The sequence below is a fragment of the Gossypium arboreum genome, chromosome 2 (assembly GCF_025698485.1).
Source record: "Gossypium arboreum isolate Shixiya-1 chromosome 2, ASM2569848v2, whole genome shotgun sequence".
Lineage (NCBI taxonomy): Eukaryota > Viridiplantae > Streptophyta > Magnoliopsida > Malvales > Malvaceae > Gossypium > Gossypium arboreum.
In genome coordinates this window covers 267,867-282,696 of record NC_069071.1, presented here as the reverse complement: position 1 = coordinate 282,696, position 14,830 = coordinate 267,867, and the positions used below count along the sequence as shown (strand labels likewise).

Sequence of the window (14,830 nt, the reverse complement as noted above, 5' to 3'; positions counted from 1 at the left end):
AAATTGGTAAGTAGATATATGAGTATAAATTCAGATAAAATTTACGGATTTGGATTTTGAGTTTTATAACTCGAGATATGAATTATTTAGCAACTATGACACAGTTGGACAGCTTGTCTGAAAAGTATTATATAAATTATCTAAATTTGGTTAAGTGCTCAAATAAGTTTAGTAGTGCCTTGTGCTCGACTCCGGCAACGGTCTCGGGTAAGGGGCGTTACAATAATACGAGAATAATGCTAACCATATATAAATAATAAAAAATAATAATAATAGTAATTAATAGAAATAATTAATAAAACAACAATAATAATAAATACAATAATGTAATAAACATTGTGCTAATAGTATTAATAATAACATTAAAAACATGATGATAATAACAAAAATATGTTGATGATAACATTAAATATGGGGATAATAGTAAAAAAATTTGGAATAACAAAGTTAAATTAGTAATAGTGAGAAATAGTAAATAATAATAATTTGATATAAAAATGGTAACCGATAATAAACAATGGTATTAAAAAATATAATAATTCTATGTACAATAATCTGATTTGTATTCTCTTTGATTTCGTATGTGTATTCTCTAAAAAAAATTCCCCCCTTACAATAGTTTTTCCATGGCTTTTATAGCCAAATTTTACAACTTATAACAAGTAGGGTGATGGAGTTAGTGGGGGTGATGGAGGTAGTGGATGGTTTAGTAGGGTGATGGAGTTAGTGGTCGGTTTAGTGGGGTATTTAATTTGGACTGGTTTGATTGGGCCCAGGCAGAAATTGGGCTTAACACATACGAATTGTCACGTCAACTCCACTAAAGTTATTTTACTTTTTCAATTGGGAAAAAACAGTTTAATTAAAATTTATTGTTCAAAAAAAATAGTAATTACAAAATAACTAATAGGGTAAACGTTGATGACTAAATTTCCTGTTTTATGTTTTGTTAAGACCATTATTATTATATTATATGTTTTGATAATATCTGAATTATCCATAACTTTTCCCTAGTCCATAAATAAGAGGATAATGCACTTCAGTGTACTCGAACTCATGTTCTCTCGTTTTGACAATAATACCCATCCATAATCAAGTCAAGGTTGAATGAAAGTTTAAATGTGTAGCGTATATATTATGTTTTAAATTGATAATAAAAATTAATTCTAATTATAATTATTTGAATATATTATTTTTAACTTAACATCGTAATAGTACATGTAGTTGATGAGTGATTTGGGACTATTTATTTTTGTGCCGATTTTATAATTTGGGTGAACTATATCCAATGTCTCTAAATTATTATTAAATTTATGTTTTTGTTATTTAATTTCAAAAGTTATAAAATGGTCATTAAATTATTCGCAAGCTTTTATTTAAGTCATTGAATTATCCAAAAGTTTTTATTTAAGTGACTAGTTTGTTAAGTTTATTTTTTAAATTTCGGCTAGTGAGCTACAACTGATGATTCGATGATCGGCATGGTGGATCAATATCCATCAACAAGTAGAAAAACGTATATTTGATCCAAGTTGATTTGGTTGGTTCTTAAATTTGTGATGTTCAAAGTTGTTTCATAAAAAAAAAAAAACTAAGCTATAAAAGAACAGGAAATGAGAGCTTTCGATTAGTGTAGGCAATGTGAATAGAAAAATTTTATATAGCAACAATTTTAACAACCTAGTGACTTAAATGAAAATTTCCTAATAGTTCAATGATCATTTTGTAACTTTTTTACGTTGAATGACCAAAACGTAAACTCATTAATAGTTAAAGGACTTTGGGTGCAGTTTACCCTTTATCTAAAATGCTTTGGGTCTTTTTACCTTCATTTTGACTAAAGCCCATTTTACAAAATGAACAATCAGCCGAATTAATCATACAAGAACCTAAAAGAGTCATGCAAAGACATTAATAACAATTCATGCACCATAAAAAGAAATTAAATTTTTGACATAATGTACATATTAAAAACAAATAATTGAAGTAAAGAACAACAAGGCTTAAACCAAACAAACTACGAACTACGAAGGACCAAATCTGCAATTTCCATGTTTTTAGAAAACATTCGAACTCAAGTTTCATATGTATAATTACATAAAATTCAAATTGATGTATCACATTATACATTATACTAATATTTATGTGTAATATTGAGGTTTGTTTTCAAAAGATATGAAAATCATAGTTAAAGAGTGAGAAAAATATATGAAAAATATTGTTTTGATTTACTTAGGATGGGTTTGGATGGACAGTGCATTTACTTACAGTTAGTGTAAAAACAGCGGTAGCGGTAAGATTAGATATTATAGTGATATTGTAATATGAGATAAAAAGTAAGCTAAACGCACCGCACTGCTCATCTAAACTCACCTTTAATCAATCGAAACGGCCGATGTTAAATCAATTCAATTAGGATAATTAAGATCCAAGTTATAAGTTGTTTTTCGTTTTTTAATTGAATTGGTCGAATCACTCAATTACTTGCTATTATTCTCAATCACCCTTTGTAATACTTTTGGTTCTCTCTTTGGTCAAAATTGAGTTAGCATCATGGAGAAGCTATAAATTTGTTTTAAAAGTCTAAGATGAAGTATAATTTTTGAAGATCAAAGTAATTTTACCATTATATTAATGTGTAATTTCATAAGAACTTAAGAGACTAAATGACAGATCTACCACTTTTTTGGGGGCCAAGGTGACTTCCCATCCCATTTGCCTTCGGCAACTCATACGGTATTGATATTTTGAGGATTAAATTAGAATGTTTTTAAAATTCAGAGTCCAATTTGTAATACAAGTTATAGTTTGAGTAATATCTTGCAATTAAACCAAAACAATTTGATTGTATGGTGCGCAATACGCATCCGGTCTCGGATAGTCATTAGGGCTGCTCAAGTTTGTCTATAAATAAGCCCTTAGGGCGTTGAAATCATTCTGTTTTGAGAGTCTCTCTTGGAGGAGAGTCCCTTTGTAATACACAAATTTTCGATCTCTCAATTTAAGCCGGCAAAAAAAGAAAAAAGAAACAAAAAAAAAACAGCAAATCTAAATTTAAATACATTTAAGCAAACAAAAAAATTCTGATTTCGAATTTTAACAATTTTACTTCATTCTTTACTATAGTGAGAATTTAAGGTTACCGGGTTTCTTTTTGGATCAAATCGGATCGCCATGGATTTGCGATTCCCATTCTCTCCGGCGGAGGTCGCCAAGGTCCGCATGGTCCAGTTCGGCATCCTCAGTCCCGATGAAATAGTAAATTTCGCTTTCTCAACTCTATTATTTTTGTATGTTCTCTTTTCTTATTAGTTATTTGTTTTATTGCCAAGAAATTATACGTAAAATGAGAAGAAAAGCTGGAAAGGAACTGTAGAATTTGTGTATTGAACTGGCAACTACTAAGTTGCTGCTACGTTCAAGAACTTTTGTGATTGGGAAATTATGATTTTTTTTTTTTAATTTCCTCGGTTTCCTCGGTTTATGCAGAGGCAAATGTCGGTTGTGCATATTGAGCACAGTGAAACGACGGAGAGGGGAAAGCCTAAAGTGGGCGGTTTAAGTGACACCCGGTTGGGTACAATTGATCGGAAGATGAAGTGCGAGACTTGTACAGCAAACATGGCTGAGTGTCCGGGGCATTTTGGGCACTTGGAGCTTGCCAAGCCCATGTTCCATATTGGATTCATAAAAACTGTGCTCAGTATAATGAGATGTGTCTGCTTTAATTGCTCAAAAGTTCTTGCTGATGAGGTATTACTAGGCTTGATTAGGGCATTTTCTTATTTGAATTAGAGCTAAATGCAGTTTTAGCGTATTGGGAACTTGTTGTAACTGTTGGATGCATAATGTTAGTGTTTTTTGTATTGGCTGCTATCTAGTGCAGGAACATAAATACGTTTGCAGGAGTATGAGTAACTTGCACGTTGTATTTTTGGAGCAAATATACCTGGTCGCATGATGCCCCATTCTCTAATATAATTGTTGCTTTTTCAGGAAGACCATAAATTTAAGCAAGCATTGAGGATAAAGAATCCAAAAAACAGGTTAAAAAAGATCTTAGATGCATGCAAGAACAAAACTAAATGTGAGGGTGGTGATGAAATTGATGTCCAAGGTCAAGATACAGAAGAACCAATAAAAAAGAGTCGGGGTGGCTGTGGTGCTCAACAGCCAAAGCTGAGTATTGATGGTATGAAGATGATTGCTGAGTACAAGGCCCAAAGGAAGAAGAATGATGATCAGGAACAACTTCCTGAACCTGTGGAAAGAAAACAGACTCTTACTGCTGAACGGGTAACTATTTGTGCATATATTGCTGTTTATTTCAAAGAAATTCATATTCATGTTCTGCTGTGTTTTCTAGGTTCTCAGTGTCTTGAAGAGGATAAGTGACGAGGACTGCCAATTATTAGGCTTGAATCCTAAATATGCTCGTCCGGATTGGATGATTCTTCAAGTACTTCCGATCCCTCCACCCCCAGTGAGACCGTCTGTGATGATGGACACTTCCTCTAGGAGTGAGGCAAGCTTCTTTTATGTTGCTTTTATATTAAGGTCTTTGAAGTTATTCCATTTATGATTTATGATTCTATTAAATCAAATCTGGATTCTCATGTTCGCTGAATCCAGGATGACTTAACTCACGCGTTAGCTATGATCATTCGGCACAATGAGAACTTGAGGAGGCAGGAGAGAAATGGATCACCTGCACACATCATATCCGAATTTGCTCAGTTGTTACAGTTTCATGTAGCAACATACTTTGACAATGAATTACCTGGACTTCCAAGGGTATAGCGCTTACATCTGCATTTTTGAAGTTCTGTATTATTGAGGTCCACATTTCCATATGAGTGTATTTTTAAACTTAACACTTCTTTTTCTTGTGTAGGCTACACAGAGATCTGGGAGACCTATTAAATCTATTTGTAGTAGACTTAAGGCAAAAGAAGGCCGCATTAGGGGTAACTTGATGGGGAAAAGGGTTGACTTCTCAGCTCGAACCGTAATTACACCAGATCCTAATATCAACATTGATCAACTTGGAGTGCCTTGGAGTATTGCTTTAAATCTCACATATCCTGAAACTGTGACACCATATAACATTGAGAGGTAAGTAGCTTCTTAGAGTTTTTAATTTTCTTCCACATTTGGCCAATTATGAGGATCAAAGTTTTCATTGAAACAGGTTGAAAGAACTGGTGGAATATGGGCCACATCCTCCACCTGGAAAGACTGGTGCAAAGTATATCATAAGAGATGATGGACAAAGACTTGATCTTCGTTACCTGAAGAAAAGCAGTGATCATCACCTAGAGCTTGGTTATAAGGCACATTTTTTTTCTCAAAACATTTTACTTGGACATTGCTTTGTTGTTCCCTGTGTTGTAACTATCCCAATTTATGGCTGCAGGTGGAGCGACATTTAAATGATGGAGATTATGTTCTTTTTAATCGTCAACCTAGTCTCCATAAAATGTCAATCATGGGCCATAGAATCCGAATTATGCCATACTCTACATTTCGTCTAAATTTGTCTGTTACTTCACCATACAATGCTGATTTTGACGGTGATGAAATGAATATGCATGTTCCTCAATCATTTGAGACAAGAGCAGAGGTAGCAGAGCTCATGATGGTGCCTAAGTGCATTGTGTCCCCTCAATCAAATAGACCTGTGATGGGGATTGTCCAGGATACACTTTTAGGATGCCGTAAAATCACCAAAAGGGATACTTTCATAGAAAAGGTGAAGAGGATGCTAGTCACATTCATTTGATATGACTACTTAAATGCTAAACATTTCTTGTTAGTGTGATGTGAGTCTAATTTATATGGGTTTTTGAAGGACGTTTTCATGAATATATTGATGTGGTGGGAGGACTTTGATGGAAAGGTTCCAGCTCCTACAATTCTAAAGCCTCGGCCACTTTGGACAGGGAAGCAGGTTTTTAATCTGATTATACCAAAGCAGATAAATCTGATGAGAACATCTGCCTGGCATTCGGAAAGTGAGACTGGGTTTATCACCCCTGGAGATACTCAAGTTCGAATAGAAAAAGGGGAAGTGTTGTCTGGCACTCTTTGCAAGAAGGCACTTGGATCATCTGCTGGAAGTCTTATACATGTAATTTGGTATGTCTTTTAGCAAAATTTGTTCGTATAACTTCTATATTTTAGGAGAGCATGGAAGAAGCTTGATAAGCTCTAAATCTTACTAGGTTTTTGATATGATATCTGATTTTCCTCTTCTAAATATTCTCTATCAAATGAAGCTGTGAATCCTGATCATAAACTAAGTTTGTGAAAAATTACTGTTGAATTGGTTTTCACTTGAGCGGGTGATGATTTGGTTTAGTTAAACTGTCTTCAAAATATCATGCTTTCTTCTCCATTTGAAATTTGGCTTCTTCATGTGCATTTGGATTTATACTTCATGCCATTAATATTTTTAAATAATCGGTTATTCTCTTTCAAAAAAAAAAAAAAGGTTTGGTAACATCTTTTCGTTATAGGGAAGAGGTTGGTCCAGATGCAGCCCGGAAATTTTTGGGACATACACAATGGCTTGTAAATTATTGGCTGCTGCAGAATGCCTTTAGTATGGGTATTGGAGATACAATTGCTGATGCAGCGACAATGGAGAAAATTAATGAAACTATTTCTAAAGCTAAAGAGGATGTGAAACAGCTCATTATTAAAGCCCAAAACAAGGATTTAGAGCCTGAACCTGGAAGAACTATGATGGATTCCTTCGAAAATAAAGTTAACCAGGTACCTGAAGTTAAATTGATCAAGCTCTGTTTTTTTTATTTTTTATTTGGCATCCTTCTGCTACACTTGCATGCTAATATAGTTTGTTACTTCAGGTGTTGAATAAAGCTCGTGACGATGCAGGCAACAGTGCACAAAAAAGTTTGTCAGAAAGCAATAACCTTAAGGCAATGGTTACTGCAGGATCAAAGGGAAGTTTCATTAACATATCCCAAATGACAGCTTGTGTCGGTCAGCAGAACGTTGAGGGAAAGCGAATCCCATATGGATTCGTAGATCGTACTTTGCCCCATTTTACAAAGGATGATTTTGGCCCTGAGAGTCGTGGTTTTGTGGAGAACTCTTATCTGCGTGGGTTGACCCCACAAGAATTCTTTTTCCATGCCATGGGAGGTAGAGAAGGTCTCATAGATACTGCAGTTAAGACTTCTGAAACTGGGTATATACAGAGGCGACTTGTGAAGGCAATGGAGGATATCATGGTTAAATATGATGGAACTGTGAGGAACTCATTGGGGGATGTTATTCAGTTCCTCTATGGTGAAGATGGTATGGATGCTGTATGGATAGAATCTCAGAAGCTGGATTCTTTGAAGATGAAGAAAACTGAATTTGATAGGGTCTTCAGGTATAAAATAGATGATGAAAACTGGAATCCAACTTCTTACATGTTGCCAGAACATATTGAAGATTTGAGAACTATCCAAGAATTGCGGGATGTATTTGATGCCGAAGTTAATAAACTTGAAGCTGATAGATGCCAACTTGGAACAGAAATTGCAGTCACGGGTGATAGTAATTGGCCTTTGCCTGTTAACTTGAAGAGGCTGATCTGGAATGCACAGAAGACTTTTAAAGTTGATTTTAGAAGGGTGTCAGATTTGCATCCTGTGGAAATTGTAGATTCTGTTGATAAGCTCCAGGAAAGGTTAAAGGTTGTTCCAGGTACAGATCCTTTGAGTGTGGAAGCCCAGAAAAATGCTACCCTCTTTTTTTGCATTTTGCTTCGCAGTACTTTGGCCAGTAAAAGGGTGTTGGAGGAATATAGACTGACAAAAGAAGCATTTGAGTGGGTTATTGGTGAAATAGAGTCACGATTCTTGCAGTCTTTGGTAGCAGCTGGTGAGATGATAGGTTGTGTTGCTGCACAATCAATTGGTGAGCCTGCTACTCAAATGACTCTTAACACCTTTCACTATGCTGGTGTTAGTGCAAAGAATGTTACACTTGGTGTCCCCCGGCTGAGGGAAATTATCAATGTAGCTAAGAAAATCAAAACACCTTCTCTCTCAGTTTACCTCTCTGCTGAAGCTAGAAAGACAAAGGAGAAGGCCAAGAATGTCCAATGTGCTTTAGAATACACTACTCTGCGGAGTGTTACTCATGCTACTGAAGTATGGTACGATCCAGATCCAATGAGCACGCTCATTGAGGAGGATATGGATTTTGTTAAGTCATATTATGAAATGCCAGATGAAGAGATTTCCCCAGATAAGATATCCCCTTGGCTGCTTCGCATAGAGTTGAATCGTGAGATGATGGTTGATAAGAAGTTGAGTATGGCTGACATAGCTGAGAAGATCAACCAGGAATTTGATGATGATTTGACTTGCATATTCAATGATGACAATGCAGAAAAGTTGATCCTACGTATCAGAATCATGAACGATGAAGCTCCAAAGGGTGAATTAACTGACGAGTCTGCCGAAGATGATGTATTCTTGAAGAAGATTGAAAGCAACATGCTGACTGAAATGGCCCTTCGAGGTATCCCGGACATCAACAAGGTGTTCATTAAACATGGTAAAGCAAGCAAGTTTGATGAGGCTGATGGTTATAAGACCGGAGAGGAATGGGTTCTAGATACGGAAGGTGTCAATCTCTTGGCTGTCATGTGCCATGAAGATGTTGATGCAAGGAGAACAACAAGCAATCACTTGATTGAAGTGATTGAAGTGCTGGGAATTGAAGCAGTTCGGCGGTCCTTGTTGGATGAATTGCGGGTTGTGATATCATTTGATGGGTCTTATGTGAATTATCGACATCTAGCTATCCTCTGCGATACAATGACATATCGTGGTCACTTGATGGCCATCACTCGTCATGGCATCAACCGGAATGATACGGGACCTATGATGAGGTGCTCATTTGAAGAAACTGTAGATATCCTCCTTGATGCTGCTGTTTATGCTGAGTCAGATTATTTGAGGGGTGTGACAGAGAATATAATGCTGGGTCAGCTTGCACCAATTGGTACAGGTGAGTGTGCCTTGTATCTCAATGATGAGATGTTGAAGAATGCCATTGAACTTCAGCTACCTAGTTACATGGAAGGTCTGGAATTTGGCATGACACCTGCTCGATCTCCAGTATCAGGAACTCCATATCATGAGGGCATGATGTCTCCAAATTACTTGCTGAGCCCAAATCTCCGTCTCTCTCCCATTTCGGATGCTCAGTTCTCACCTTATGTTGGCGGGATGGCATTCTCTCCCACTTCATCCCCTGGTTACAGCCCATCATCTCCTGGCTACAGTCCTTCATCTCCTGGCTACAGTCCTACCTCGCCTGGTTACAGCCCTACATCTCCTGGCTACAGTCCTACCTCGCCTGGTTACAGCCCCACATCACCTACTTACAGTCCTAGTTCACCAGGTTACAGCCCAACAAGTCCAGCCTACTCTCCTACAAGTCCCTCTTATTCTCCAACCTCACCAAGCTATAGCCCTACCTCTCCAAGCTACAGCCCTACGTCTCCAAGTTACAGTCCTACTTCACCAAGTTATAGTCCCACATCTCCCAGCTATAGTCCAACTTCACCAAGCTACAGCCCTACTTCACCAGCATATAGCCCAACTTCACCTGCATACAGCCCCACTTCTCCATCATACAGCCCAACATCGCCATCATACAGTCCGACATCTCCTTCTTACAGCCCAACCTCACCCTCCTATAGCCCTACATCTCCATCATACAGCCCTACTTCCCCAGCATATAGCCCCACTTCTCCCGGGTACAGTCCGACCTCACCAAGTTATGGTCCCACGTCACCTAGCTATAGCCCTACCTCTCCAAGTTACAATCCGCAATCAACCAAGTACAGTCCATCTCTAGCATACTCACCAAGCAGTCCAAGGTTGTCTCCTTCCAGTCCTTACAGTCCAACATCACCGAATTATAGGTAAACCATGATAGACTAAATCACTTATCTGTTTGTTGCTTAGAACTCTTGGATTGTGTGACTGCACTGCTGTTGTTGTTTGTATCCTCTTCTCAGTTTCAGTTAATTTGTACTCATGCTGAGTAACTTTGGTTTCATTTCAATATATATTTTTTGTATTACAGCCCGACGTCGCCATCTCATTCGCCTACTTCTCCATCTTATTCCCCTTCAAACCCAACCTATAGTCCTAGCAGGTAACTTGTCATCTTAAAGCTTCCACCTGCAGTACTTACGTACCGAATTTGTTATAAGCGACTTTTAATCTGCTATCTATTTTGTATGTATGAAACCAGCCCATATAATTCTGGAGGCAATCCTGACTACAGCCCAAGTTCGCCACAGTACAGGTAAGCAGAGACTCAAATGTTGAATCTAAAAAAATTACTCTATTTTCGTGTTTTCATATTTCCAATCTTCCATACAGTCCAAGTGCTGGGTACTCCCCTAGTGCTCCAGGGTATTCGCCATCCTCAACTGGTCAGTACACTCCAAGCAACAAGGATGATCGGGCAGCTAAAGACGGAAAACATGACAGGAGTTAATGATAAGGCACGCCGTTTTTGAAAAGCTCGAGAAAACCAAGGTTGGTTTCGTCTTTAACTCATAAATTTATTGCAGTTTGTTTTAGAATTGCAGTAACGACTCTTCCATTTTATCGGTTTCCATTAGGCTTCTCTTTGAATTTCCAAAAGATTTTAAAAATCTCAGGGAGAGGGTCACCTTCGAGCCATTTTTCTTTATTACGCAAATATTTGAATCAATCACACCTCCGAACATAGTCTGGGTATTTATGCAACAGTCTTGGGTGAAAATGGTGAGAAGATTTTTATTTTCTTGAGCATTGTGTTCATATAGGTGTCAGCATGTAAAAGTGTTCATAAGCTGGCTTATATATGATATTAGTACATTTTATGTTTGCCCAAGTTCAGTCCGACATGAGATATGAACTTAAGATTTTGCCTAAGCCCGGTTTGGCCAGCTGATGTTAATTTAAATAAAAAAAAACATATTTTTTAATGTTTATATAGTATTGTATTATGATATATTTAATTTTGTCTGATTTTAATTATAAAAATAAAATAAAAATATAAAATGGGCTGGGTTGAGCTAAGCTTGGGTCATGAATGTTGAAGCCCAAGCTCGGCTCATAGTTTTCTCGTTTTTCTGTAATTTTGTCCTAATTCTCATATTTCAAATGGATATTTTGTTTTGGATGATGCGGCCCATGAAGAGATGTATCGGCATGTAATGTAATGATATAAATAAATGATGGTTGACTTTGCATTTTCTTGAGTTTGCAGGTGGAATGTGGCAAATTCTTTTTCTTTGTTAGCCGAAACAATCAACAACATATGGTGAATCTCTTAGTAAAAAGATATATTGGAAAAAGGACAGTAATTTTATAATTTCTTTAACTTTTTTTTTCCATTTTTTAAGGTTAAATTGTTCTTTGTGGTAGTAGTTAGCTAATAAAATTGACATTTTGTAAAGCATATTCGCAGGTTGTAAGCACGGGAATTTACTTATAATTTTCAACGTTAATTTTAAGCATATTTTATTGTTATATCAATCTCGTTAATAAAGATCAGACTTGATTATCTTGATTTGATTCGATGATGAATAAAAAAAGATTTATGAATTTGAACTCGAATTTCGTCGAAATGATTGGAATTTGAAATAAGAATCACATTATATGAACAAGTGGCCAACATTCGAAATTATTTATAGTTGTAGACGTCGGAGATCAATTAGGCAATTGAGTGTTTATGTAGGTAAAGGGTTTAAGGGAGATCCCCCTTATATTGGGGTAGTGTCATGTTACCGTCAATAAAGATGGTGGTCCGCTCATGAGGTATTACTATTTTGACATTTTATTAGCTGAGGTAGTTATGCCTTGATGATCTCCTTTTAAAGGATATAGGCCAACTGTTAAAAGAGGATGGCCTTATGGATAGTTCAACAAGTTGTCGGTTATGTGTAACTAGCTAAACAGTACAAAATGGAGTTGGATGGTACAATATAGAGAGTTATCTGTGGGTCTCTCTAAAGTCACTTCTTGTTGCCATGTGTCTCAACCGATGTATAACAATAATAAATCAACTTGAAAACTTGAATCTTAAAATGACAAACTAGAATTATCATAAATTTTAAAACTAAAATAGATTCAATTACCGATGAAGCCTTGGCACAAATGACAAAGACGAAAAACTTAGGTTCTCAACCTTGCGAGCTTCTCATGTAACTGTAATTTGTCCGAGTTTGATTTCGTGATCCAATATTGTCTACTATCGAAGTCTTTTTTTTCAATATTTATCTTTTCTTTGGAACTTTCTTTTTTTCTTCTTGAAAATACATAATTCTGAATTTTTGTTTTGCTTATTAATGAATTTTTCGAAAAATGAATCTGATTTAAGTTAAGAGTATCTAAAATTAAACAAAATTGAAAACTAAAAAAAAAATCCAATTTAAATTAAATCTATCTAAAATTAAACTTCATCCTACAAGTGTAATACATGAAAATACAATATCAAATGAACGGCCGACCGACAGTGACGGCCAATCAAGAAATATGGCGAAGTTATGGCCGGCAATGAAGCTATGTTCAAAGCCATAAAATCATTTCATTTTTCTTAGATCGACAAACCGTTGTTTCCTACTCATATTCCGACGGTGACGATTTACAATCCCAATGGTGAAACCGGTGAAACACAGGAGCAAAATCATTCTCACATTTCGGTTAAGCCCACCGGTTATCACCGGCGGTAAAGGAATTTCCGGTCATATGGTACCTTTAATACCCAGGAATGCGAGTTTCGAATTACGTGAACCTGTGTCACCGAAAGTTTCATGCATGGGTCAAATTATAAAGAAGAAGAAAATACGTAGCTTGAAGAAACTCAAACAAGGTTCTTTTTCTTCTTCTTCTTCTTCTTCTTCGTCAAGGCCTTCACAAGCATTTGCAGAGCAAATCAAAAGCAAAGTTTTAAAAAGGATAAAACTTTGCCCTAATAATCATCATACGTTAATTGATGATTATGAAGTTTCAGTGGTTGAAGAAGATGATGATGATGAAAGATCAGCTCCTTCGCTTCTGCAAATGAGACGATTTAATAACGTACGTAGCACTTTATCGGATTTTGATTGGACGACAAGTGAAGAAAAGGGTGTTAAAAGGAAGAGAAGTTGAAGACATTAGGGGGATTTATCAAGGGTGGTCTGGAGTAGTTGAAGAAAGGGGTAAAATAATATTTAGTCCCTGAATTTGTCAGTTTTCTTTAATTTGGTCCCTTTCTTTTGTCCCGGGAAAAGTTTTTCAATTTCATCCCTAAATTTGGATTATTTTAAAACAGTTTTAAAAAAAAGTATTTAATTTTTTAAAAATTCCTAGTGACGGTGTGTCGCAATCTTATAGTGCCGTGTTATCATACCTTAACAGAATCCAAATTCGGAGAACAATTTGAAAAAAACTGCCAAGTTTTAGAATTGATATGAATAAACCAAGGTGTGAAAATTTGCTAAATTCAGGGACTAAATCTTGCATTTATCCCTCCAAAACCCAATAACTCCGTGGCTGCTATTCTAGTTTTTTTACGGCAATACCCAATATTTTTAGGGTTAATTCCAACAATAGTTCTAAACTATCACCCAAGTTCTAAATTAGTATCAAACTTCAAAATATTTTAATTGAATTTCGAAAATATTAGTATTGTATCGATTATATCATTTTGTTAGTTTAATCATTGGATTTGACATTAAATATTAGCACTAATATGATGTAGAGCATATTTATAATAGTGGATCAATTTGTAAATATGTGTATAGTATGAACATTTTGAATTTGACGTGTAACCAAAAAAAATGTCGTGTTGGGAGGATTTTTTTTTAACACGTCAAATTTAAATTGTTCACATACATACTTACATTTTGCCCCATTTGCTTTAAATATTCTCAATATCAATTTTAAGTGGACATTTAATGTCTAATTTAATGATTACACTGATGAAAATATTTGATTGATATGATAATAATATTTTAAATACTCAATTAAAATAATCTGAATTATGTACCCCATGTATTGGCCTGATGACCAGAGTGTTCACAGCCCTAAGTATGACTTGGGTTTGAAACGCACTAGTCGTGTTATTGTTAAGGCTTTACCCTCTTATTGTAAATTCACCAAAAAAAAAATAATAATTTGAAGTATGAAATCAATTTAAAATTAGATATTAGATATTTATTTATTTAAATGCTATGTATCAATGTCCTCTTTTTTCTTTTCTCCCATTTTAAAAGAAATTGTGAAAATTTTGGTTCAGGGTGGGTTTGGATGAGTGATGAGGTGCGGTACAGTGTATTTAGCTTACTTTTTGTTTCACGCTATAGTGTCACTACAATATCTAATTTCATTGCCACCAATATTTTTACACGAACCACAAGTAAACGCACCGCCCATCCAAATCCACTCTCAGTCTCTCTTCGATATCATTTTAAGGGTGAATGCAATGTGAGGCAACCAAGGACTTTAGTTCCTTAAAATTAAAAAGACTACATTTTAATCCTTATATAAATGATAATATTTTAAGTTAATATAAATACAGAAAAATTTTATTTTATCCCTTTATGTTTAATTTTTAAATCATAAAATTATAAATTAATACACAATAAATTATATTTTAACCTCATAAAATTTATAACTTAATTTTAACCCTACTAAAACAGTTTCTAGATTCACTAAATTTTTTCAGTCTAAGTTAGATTATGAACTTATTAATTATTTCCACATTAGGGCTAAACAAGGCAACTATTCCAACATTGGGATTTGATTTTTTT

At 35.5% G+C, this 14,830-nt stretch overlaps 2 protein-coding genes across 3 annotated transcripts; both read left to right on the top strand.

Annotated features, from left to right (window-relative positions):
- Positions 1–2,937: 2,937 nt before the first annotated feature.
- Positions 2,938–11,551, top strand: LOC108450695 (DNA-directed RNA polymerase II subunit RPB1-like). Of its 2 annotated transcripts, XM_017748432.2 has the most exons (15): positions 2,938–3,258; positions 3,490–3,753; positions 3,997–4,296; positions 4,367–4,525; positions 4,633–4,794; positions 4,895–5,115; positions 5,192–5,333; positions 5,417–5,752; positions 5,852–6,138; positions 6,519–6,777; positions 6,873–9,958; positions 10,123–10,194; positions 10,294–10,347; positions 10,425–10,583; positions 11,302–11,551. In XM_017748432.2, the coding sequence occupies exons 1-14, from the start codon at positions 3,175–3,177 to the stop codon at positions 10,540–10,542; spliced, it is 5,544 nt and encodes a 1,847-aa protein (XP_017603921.1). In that variant the 5' UTR covers positions 2,938–3,174; the 3' UTR covers positions 10,543–10,583; positions 11,302–11,551. The 2 variants fall into 2 exon arrangements, with proteins under 2 accessions (XP_017603921.1, XP_052879178.1); XM_053023218.1 differs by lacking the exons at positions 2,938–3,258; positions 3,490–3,753 and having other exon boundaries at positions 4,085–4,296; positions 4,375–4,525.
- A 925-nt stretch (positions 11,552–12,476) lies between these two features.
- On the top strand, positions 12,477–13,381 carry LOC108479716 (uncharacterized protein At1g76070-like). Its single transcript, XM_017782464.2, has one exon. The coding sequence runs from the start codon at positions 12,690–12,692 to the stop codon at positions 13,185–13,187; it is 498 nt and encodes a 165-aa protein (XP_017637953.1). The 5' UTR covers positions 12,477–12,689; the 3' UTR covers positions 13,188–13,381.
- The last annotated feature ends 1,449 nt before the right edge of the window (positions 13,382–14,830 follow it).